The sequence below is a fragment of the Phocoena sinus genome, chromosome 15 (genome assembly GCF_008692025.1).
Source record: "Phocoena sinus isolate mPhoSin1 chromosome 15, mPhoSin1.pri, whole genome shotgun sequence".
In the NCBI taxonomy this organism is placed as follows: domain Eukaryota; kingdom Metazoa; phylum Chordata; class Mammalia; order Artiodactyla; family Phocoenidae; genus Phocoena; species Phocoena sinus.
In genome coordinates, this window is record NC_045777.1 from 52,233,194 (window position 1) to 52,243,092 (window position 9,899).

The 9,899-nt window shown below is 42.0% G+C and overlaps 1 protein-coding gene across 1 annotated transcript; it reads left to right on the forward strand.

Moving 5' to 3' along the window:
* The first annotated feature begins 233 nt into the window (after positions 1 to 233).
* On the forward strand, positions 234 to 1,166 carry LOC116740519 (olfactory receptor 1F1-like). The gene is given in 3 exon segments (XM_032606164.1): positions 234 to 461; positions 463 to 1,096; positions 1,099 to 1,166. Coding segments are annotated over 3 exon segments (930 nt in total).
* The last annotated feature ends 8,733 nt before the right edge of the window (positions 1,167 to 9,899 follow it).

The following is a 9,899-nucleotide window of genomic DNA, read 5'->3' on the forward strand; positions in this document are numbered from 1 at the left end:
CTGTCACATTCTCTCAGTGTCCTTCTGGAGGTACTGCACATGCATAAGGAAACTGCCCTCATTTTGCTAATAAAGGAGGCACAAAACACACAGGAAGCAAAGTGCTAATGCCTCACCTCTGTCACATGGCCTTTCTCCTTGCAATCTTCTTAATTGCCCCATCTTGACCATCATTTTCCAGGCTTTTGAATTTTTCCTGCTTTGTCTGCCTCTGGACCCAGGCTCCCAGCCCCATGAGAGAGACAAACCAGTCGAGTGTCTCTGAGTTCCTCCTCCTGGGGCTCTCCAGGCAGCTCCAGCAGTAGCAGCTCCTCTTCCTGCTGAGCATGTACCTGGCCACGGTCCTGGGAAACCTGCTCATCCTCCTGGCCATCAGCCTGGATTCCCACCTGCACATCCCCATGTCCTTCTTCCTCTGCAGCCTGTCCTTCGTGGATGTCTGCTTCTCCTCCACCTCTGTCCCCCAAGATGCTGGCCAACCACATACTCAGGAAGCAGACCATCTCCTTCTCTGGGTGTCTCATGCAGATGTATTTTGTTTTCATGTTCGTGGACATGAACAATTTCTTCCTGGCCGTGATGGCCTATGACAGCTTTGTTGCTGTATGCCACCCCTTACACTACTCAGCAAACATGACCCACCAACTCTGTGCCCTGCTGGTCACTGGGTCATGGGTCATTGCCAACTTGAATGTCCTGTTGCATACCCTGCTGATGGCCCAACTCTCATTCTGTGCAGACAATGGCATCCCCCCCTTCTTCTGTGATGTGACCCCCCTCCTGAAACTCTCCTGCTCTGACACACACCTCAATGAGGTGATGATTCTGACTGAGGGTGCCCTGATCATGAGCACCCCATTTGTTTGCATCCTGGTATCATATATCCATATCACCTGTGCTGTCCTGAGAGTCCAGTCCACAAAGGGAAGATGGAAAGCCTTCTCCACCTGTTGCTCCCACCTGGCTGTCGTTTCCTTCTTCTATGGCACCATCATTGCTGTTTATTTTAACCCTTTATCCTCCCACCCATCTGAGAAGGACACCACAGCTACTGTGATGTACACGGTGGTGACCCCCATGCTGAACCCTTTCGTCTATGCCTGAGGAACAGGGACTTGAAAAGGGCTCTTGGAAGAGTGGTTGGCAGAAAAACGTTTTCTGTCTGAGGAGAGAATCAAAACTGAGTCTCATCCAAAGCAAATTTATTTTTTATCAGTTGAGTATCAGCTGAGCTGTTTTGTCAAAGACAGTCTGAAAACAAACATATTTCTATTGTGCTAGAAGACAGTCACTATTTGTGGATCTAATTCACCTGTAACCTTGTTGCATCTACCCAGTAACGAGACATCTTTTTAATGACTAAGTTTTGAATTATTTTACACCCACATCCAGTTTTTCCTTTTTAAGTGGTATGTTTAGAAAGATACATGCTCCACATATTTTTGAATATTAGAATCACCTGCAAGCTATGATCCACTGATGTCCAGGTCTCAACCCTGACCAAATAGATAAGAATCTCTGGAGGTGGGGCCCCAACACTGAGATTTTTTAAATCTCATGATTCTACTGTGCAGTCAGGATGGAGAATCACTGGTCTATTTCATCTTATGTGTTTTCTGTCATGGTCAGTCATAAAGATTGGGTCACAAAAACACTCACAAGGTTAGTTTTGAGACTCAGATAAAAGAACAACCGAGTAAAATATGAGGACTAAAGTGGATAGTGATATTTCAGGTGAGACTCAGAGGCCCAGGTGGACTTGTGGCTCAGAGCATCAGAGGTGAAGCAGCGCAGAATGGGGGAAACCCTCTGTGAGCATCCTGATCGGTTGTCCGATCTTAGGGGGCGGTGTCAGCCGGGCAAGTTTTGATACCAAGAATACAAATCAACATTTGCTATTCCTTCTGTGGGAACCAATTCTCCCTGCTTTCTTCTCTGGTTAGCAACCCCTTCCCATACATTCAAGAGCCAAGTCAAGTGCCACCTCCTCCTCCATGAGGCCTCCTGATTCTCCTGGTTCTCAAACTCTATTTTTTCTTTGGTTTATTCTTCCCCTCCACAAGGGTTTTCCACATATTATGAGATCCTCCATACCCAAATTCACATGCTATCCACCCTGTACCCCAGTGTCTGGCACTGCTCTTAGATCAAAGGCAATACTCAAATCTAGCTGAAAGAAAAAAATGGATGAATGAATATTGCCTTAACTTCTAATTTGGACATTCTTGCTTGAGAAGAGGTTTTTAAAACTTTCTCATTAAAAAAAATCACTTTTGGGGCTTCCCTGGTGGCGCAGTGGTTGCGAGTCCGCCTGCCGATGCAGGGGACACGGGTTCGTGCCCCGGTCTGGGAGGATCCCACATGCCGCGGAGCGGCTGGGCCCGTGAGCCATGGCCGCTGAGCCTGCGCGTCCGGAGCCTGTGCTCTGCAACGGGAGAGGCCACAACAGTGAGAGGCCCACGTACCGCAAAAAAAAAAAAAAAAAAAAAAAAAAAATCACTTTTGTTATTTGACAGGTAATACCTAATTATGGAACATAAAAATCATAAAGAAGAAAATTAAAACAACCTGTAAATTTGCTGCTCCAAGATAACCACGGTAATACACAAGTTTTAGAAAGGTTGGCTGCAATTTTTCCAAATAACTTTGTGTTCCGATTTTCCACCTCCTTCTTCCCATGTCAATAAAGGTCTTAGACATGTGATTTTAATGGCTGCATAATATTTTAACCATTCATGGGTGCAGTATAATTTACCCATTCCTTGACTCTGGACGATTTCAAGTGTTTCTGTACTATAAATAATGCTGTTGCACACTTCCTGGTGTATAAATCTTTGTGTTCCTTACTGTCATAGGTAGCCTACATGACCTATTTCCCCAGCTTGGAGTAAAAATTAAGGTCATCATTCCTTTATTTCTTCCTTGTTTTTGTCCCACCCCACCTGTTAATACTAGCAGGGGGTCCAGTGTCACTCTCTTGGTGTCAAAGCATCCCAGAAGCTCATTCAAAGAGTCAGTCCTTCTCGCTTTCCACTGCCAGGTGTACAGAGAGAACCAGAAGTTGGATCCGCCCACTGGCATGATTGTGTGAGTTGCTAGCACCCAGTGTAGCTCCCAAACCTTGGTCTTGTTTGATCTCTTGAGGCCTGTTTTGCTGCAAAATTGATGCTCGTGGCTCACATCCTTTTCGGGCCCACCTATGGTCTCAGGTCACAGCTATCGGAGCTCAAGTTTACTTTATCCTCCATTAAATTCTGACTCTGCCCCATGGTGGCTACACGCACCAGGACTTCTAGCTCCACTGTGTCAAACCAGCTCTGCCCATGAACACTCAGCTCAGATTTACCCTCCTACCTTTGAGATTCCTGCTGCATCCTTGAGATATTTTTTATATGGAGTGGACTTCAGGTTTCTTCTATATCATAGCTATATCTGTGAAATAGAATTGAAATAAGTATATATGAAGATTATAATATTTGGATACTTAATGTTTCTTTGATTGATTGATCTGTAAGGTAATGAACATTTCAACTATGTTCTTTCTGTATATTAATAGCTTTTACTTTAAAAAATTTATTTATTTTATTTATTTATTTTTGGCCGTGTTGGGTCTTTGTTGCTGTGTGCAGGCTTTCTCTAGTTGCGGCGAGCAGGGGCTACTCTTCGCTGTGGTGCGTGGGCTTCTCATTGCGGTGGCTTCTTTTGTTGTGGAGCACCGGCTCTAGGCGCGTGGGCTTCAGTAGTTGTGGCAGGTGGGCTCTAGAGCATAGGCTCAGTAGTTGTGGCAAACGAGCTTAGTTGCTCCGCGGCATGTAGGGTCTTCCTGAACCCGGTTCCCTGCATTGGCAGACGGATTCTTAACCACTGAGCCACTAGAGAAGCCTAGTTTTACCTTTCGATTTGATTTTGGGTTATGGAGGGAATAGAGGTTCATGAATGCTACACGTTCATTATGGATTGTATCTTTTAGTAACTGAAAGATCTTCATCCTCTTTAATCCTTTCTTCATCTTAAAGCATACTTTAGTTAATATTAATATCACATCTCTACTTCCTTTCAGCTTGTGTTGACTGATTCTCTCAGACTCTCTAAAATAGTTGACTTGGGACTTCCTTGGTGGTGCAGTGGTTAAGAATCCACCTGCTAATTCAGGGGACATGGGTGCGAGACCTGGTCCGGGAAGATCCCACTTGCCAGAGAACAACTAAGCTCATGTGCCACAACTACTGAGCCCACACTCTAGAGCCCGCAAGCCACAACTACTGAAGCCTGTGCACCTAGAGCCCATGCTCCACAACAAGAAAAGCCACCACAATGAGAAGCCCGAGCACCCCAAAGAAGAGTAGTCCCCACTTGCCACAAGTAGAGAAAGCCTGCGCACAGCAACGAAGACCCAATGCAGCCAAAAATAAATAAAATTTAAAAATAAATAAAATAGTTGACTTGATGAAGGGTTCTTTTCCTACTGTCAGTATCTTTTTTTTTAAAGCTTCCAGTACATGAGATAAAAAGAGAGTATAATTCTGTACCTAGAAAGAATAGTCAACAATGAATGCCTCCATCTCCCATACACTGTTAAAAACAAATGAAACTTTATGAGTAGAGAATTAATACATGCTTTGTAAGACACAGTTCTCCATGTGTCTCTTGCTTTTCTGCATATCCTATGAGCATAGACATTCACTTTTTTGTTCTAGACCACTTTTCCAAGGATGTCTATATAATGAACAGCATTGGAAGATAGAATGGTGTGTCTTTCCAGAGCAAAGGGAAGATTTTTCACTGTCTGGTGTAATAAATATAATGTATCCCTCTGGGGCAAAGTTCAGGCAGGCTTATTCTCAATGATAAAAGATTTGATTTCCTAAGCTTAGGCTCCTGTAACACATCCCTTGTGTATGCAGGTGATGCTTGGCCTTATTCACATCATCCTGTGAGAATCAGGGCTTAGGGAACTGTTGTAAATGCTGGTACTCTGGCTCCTGCTACTGCTGTGAGTAATACAAGCATACCCTGTTTTATTGTGCTTCACAGTTACTACACTTTTTTACAGATTGAAAGTTAGTGGCAACCCTGTGTCAAACAAATCCCTTGGTGCCATCTTCCCAACAGCATTTACTCACTTTGTGTCTTATTTTGGTAATTCTTGCAATATTTCAAACTTTTTCATTATTATTATATTTTTTAAGTGACCTGTGATCAGTAATCTTTAATGTTACTATTGCAAAAATATTATGACTCTCTGAAGGCTCAGATAAGGTTAGCATTTATTAGCAAAAACGTATTTTTAAAGTAAGGTACGCAATTTTTTTATTTGATTCTTCCAATCCAAGAACATGGTATATCTCTCCATCTCTTGGTATCATCTTTAATTTCTTTTATCAGTGTCTTATAGTTTTCTGCATACAGGACTGTTGTCTCCCTAGGTGGGGTTTTTCCTAGGCATTTTATTCTTTTTGTTGCAGTGGTAAATGGCAGTGTTTCCTTAATTTCTCTTTCAGATTTTTCATCATTAGTGTATAGGAATGCAAGAGATTTCTGTGCATTAATTTTGTATCCTGCAACTTTACCAACTTCATTGATTAGCTCTACTAGTTTTCTGGTGGCATATTTAGGATACTCTATGTATAGTATCATGTCATCTGGAAACAGTGACAGTTTTACTTCTTCTTTTCCAATTTGTATTCCTTTTATTTCTTTTTCTTCTCTGATTGCCGTGGCTAGGACTTCCAAAACTATGTTGAATAATAGTGGTGAGAGTGGACATCCTTGTCTTGTTCCTGATCTTAGAGGAAATGCTTTCAGTTTTTCACCATTGAGAATGATGTTTGCTGTGGGTTTGTCATATATGGCCTTTATTATGTTGAGGTAGGTTCCCTCTATGCCCACTTTCTGGAGAGTTTTTATCATAAATGGGTGTTGAATTTTGTCAAAAGCTTTTTCTGCATCTATTGAGGTGATCATATGGTTTTTATTCTTCAGTTTGTTAATATGGTGTATCACATTGATTGATTTGCATATATTGAAGAATCCTTGCATCCCTGGAATAAATCCTACTTGATCATGGTGTATGATCTTTTAAATATGTTGTTACATTCTGTTTGCTAGTATTTTGTTGAGGATTTTTGCATCTATATTCATCAGTGACATTGGTCTGTAATTTTCTTTTTTTTGTAGTATCTTTGTCTGTTTTTGGTATCAGGGTGATGGTGGCCTCATAGAATGAGTTTGGGAGTGTTCCTTACTCTGCAATTTTTTGGAGGAGTTGAGAAGGGTGGGTGTTAGCTCTTCTGTAAATGTTTGATAGAATTCACCTGTGAAGCCATCTGGTCCTGGACTTTTGTGTGTTGGAAGATTTTTAATCACAGTTTCAATTTCATTACTTGTGATTGGTCTGTTCATATTTTCTATTTCTTCCTGGTTCAGTCTTGGAAGATTACACCTTTCTAAGAATTTGTTCATTTCTTCCAGGTTGTCTATTTTATTGGCATAGAGTTGCTTGTAGTAGTCTGTTAGGATGCTTTGTATTTCTGTGGTGTCTGTTGTAACTTCTCCTTTTTCATATCTAATGTTATTGATTTGAGTTCTCTCCCTCTTTTTCTTTCTTTTTTTTTAATAAATTTATTTTATTTTATTTATTTATTTTTGGCCGCGTTGGGTCTTCATTGCTGCGCGTGGGCTTTCTCTAGCTGCGGCGAGCAGGGGCTACTCTTCGCTGAGGTGCGCGGGCTTCTCATCGCGGTGGCTTCTCTTGTGGCGGAGCACAGGCTCCAGGCACGCGGGCATCAGTAGCCGTGGCACGTGGGCTCAGTAGTTGTGGCTCGTGGGCTCCAGAGCACAGGCTCAGCAGTTGTGGTGCACGGGCTAAGCCGCTCTGCGGCATGTGGGATCTTCCCCGCCCAGGACTCGAACCCGTGTCCCCTGCATCAGCAGGTGGACTCCCAACCACTGCACCACCAGGGAAGTCCCTCCCTCTTTTTCTTGATGAGTCTGGCTAATGGGTTATCAATTTTGTTTATCCTCTCAAAGAACCAGCTTTTAGTTTTATTGATCTTTGCTGTTGCTTTCTTTGTTTCTATTTCATTTATTTCTGCTCTGATCTTTATGATTTCTTTCCTTCTGCTAACTTTGGGTTTTGTTGTTGGGTTTTGTTTGTTCTCCTTTCTCTAGTTCCTTTAGGTGTAAGGTTAGATTGTTTATTTGAGAGTTTTCTTGTTTCTCGAGGTAGGCTTGTATAGCTATAAACTTCCCTCTTAGAACTGCTTTTGCTGCATCCCATAGGTTTTTTTTTTTTCATCCCATAGGTTTTGATCGTCGTGTTTTCATTGTCATTTGTCTCTAGGTATTTTTTGATTTCCTCTTTGATTTCTTCAGTGATCTGTTGGTTATTTAATAATGTATTGTTCAGCCTCCATGTGTTTGTGTTTTTTACGGTTTTTTCCCTGTAATTGATTTCTAATCTCATAGCGTTGTTGTCAGAAAAGATGCTTGATATGATTTCAATTTTCTTAAGTTTACTGAGGCTTGATTTGTGACTCAAGATGTGATCTATCCTGGAGCATGTTCTGTGCGCACTTGAGAAGAAAGTGTAATCTGCTGTTTTTGGATGGAATGTCCTATAAATATCAATTAAATCTATCTGGTCTATTGTGTCATTTAAAGCTTCTTTTCCATATTTATTTTCATTTTGGATGATCTGTCCATTGGTGTAAGTGAGGTGTTAAAGTCCCCCACTATTATTGTGTTACTGTCAATTTCCTCTTTTATAGCTGTTAGTAGTTCCCTTATGTATTGAGGTGCTCCTATGTTTGGTGCATATATATTTATAATTGTTATATCTTCTTGGATTGATCCCTTGATCATTATGTAGTGTCCTTCCTTGTCTCTTGTAACATTCTTTATTTTAAAGTCTATTTTATCAGATATGAGTATTGCTACTCCAGCTTTCTTTTAATTTCCATTTGCATAGAATATCTTTTTCCATCCCCTCACTTTCAGTCTGTATGTGTCCCTAGGTCTGGAGTGGGTCTCTTGTAGACAGCATATATATGGGTCTTGGTTTTGTATCCATTCATCAAGCCTGTGTCTTTTGGTTGGAGAATTTAATCCATTTACGTTTAAGGTAATTATCGATATGTATGTTCTTATGACCATTTTCTTAATTGTTTTGGTTTGTTTTTGTAGGTCCTTTTCTTCTCTTGTGTTTCCCACTTAGAGAAGTTTCTTTAGCATTTGTTGTAGAGCTGGTTTGGTGGTGCTGAATTCCCTTAGCTTTTGCTTGTCTGTAAAGCTTTTGATTTCTCCATCGAATTTGAATGAGATACTTGCTGGGTAGTGTAATCTTGGTTGTAGGTTTTTCCCTTTCATCACTTTAAGTATATCATGCCATTCCCTTTTGGCTTGTAGAGTTTCTGCTGAGAAATCAGCTGTTAACCTTATGAGAGTTCCATTGTATGTTACTTGTCATTTTTCCCTTGCTGCTTTCAATAATTTTTCTGTGTCTTTAATTTTTGCCAGTTTGATTACTATGTGTCTCGGCATGTTTCTCCTTGGGTTTATCCTGCCTGGGACTCTGTGCTTCCTGGACTTGGGTGGCTATTTCCTTTCCCATGTTAGGGAAGTTTTCGACTATAATCTCTTCAAATATTTTCTCAGGTCCTTTCTCTCTATCTTCTCCTTCTGGGACCCCTATAATGCGAATGTTGCTGCGTTTAATGTTGTCCCAGAGGTCTCTTAGGCTGTCTTCATTTCTTTTCATTCTTTTTTCTATATTCTGTTCCGCAGCAGTGAATTCCACCATTCTGTCTTCCAGGTCACTTATCCGTTCTTCTGCCTCAGTTATTCTGCTATTGATTCCTTCTAGGGTAGTTTTCATTTCAGTTATTGTATTGTTCATCTCTGTTTGTTTGTTCTTTAATTATTCTAGATCTTTGTTAAACATTTCTTGCATCTTCTCGATCTTTGCCTTCATTCTTTTTCCGAGGTCCTGGATCATCTTCACTATCATTATTCTGAGTTCTTTTTCTGGAAGGTTGCCTATCTCCACTTCATTTAGTTGTTTGTTTGTTTGTTTGTGGTACGCAGGCCTCTCACTGTTGTGGCCTCTCCCGTTGCAGAGCACCGGCTCCGGATGCGCAGGTTCAGTGGCCATGGCTCATGGGCCCAGCCACTCCACGGCATGTGGGATCTTCCCGGACTGGGGCACGAACCCGTGACCCCTGCATCGGCAGGCGGACTCTCAACCAATGCGCCACCAGGGAAGCCCCATTTAGTTGTTTTTCTGGGGTTTTATCTTGTTCCTTCATCTTGTACATAGCCGTCTGCCTTTTTTTTTTTTTTTTTTTTTTTTTGCAGTACACGGGCCTCTCACCGCTGTGGCCTCTCCCGTTCCGGAGCACAGGCTCCAGACGCGCAGGCTCAGCGGCCATGGCTCACGGGCCCAGCCGCTCCGCGGCACGTGGGATCCTCCCGGACCGGGGCACGAACCCGCGTCCCCTGCATCGGCAGGCGGACTCCCAACCACTGCACCCCCAGGGAAGCCCCCGTCTACCTTTTTATCTTGTCTATCTTTCTGTGAATGTGGTTTTTGTTCCACAGGCTGCAGGATTGTAGTTCTTCTTGCTTCTGCTCAGTACGTACATTTTTTTTAAAGGCATAATGCTAGTGCACACAGTAGACTACAGTACAGTGTAAACATAACTTTTATATGCACTGGAAACCAAAATATTCGTGTGACATGCTTTATTTTGATATTTGCCTTATTTTGGTGGTCTGGAACTGAACCGCAATATCTCTGAGTTATGCCTTAAAGTTCTTTGTCTTTGACCTAACAGTCTTATGTCTTCTGCTACCATCCATGAACCTGGAAGACTAGACTAGTTAATAGGGTAAAATCTCAG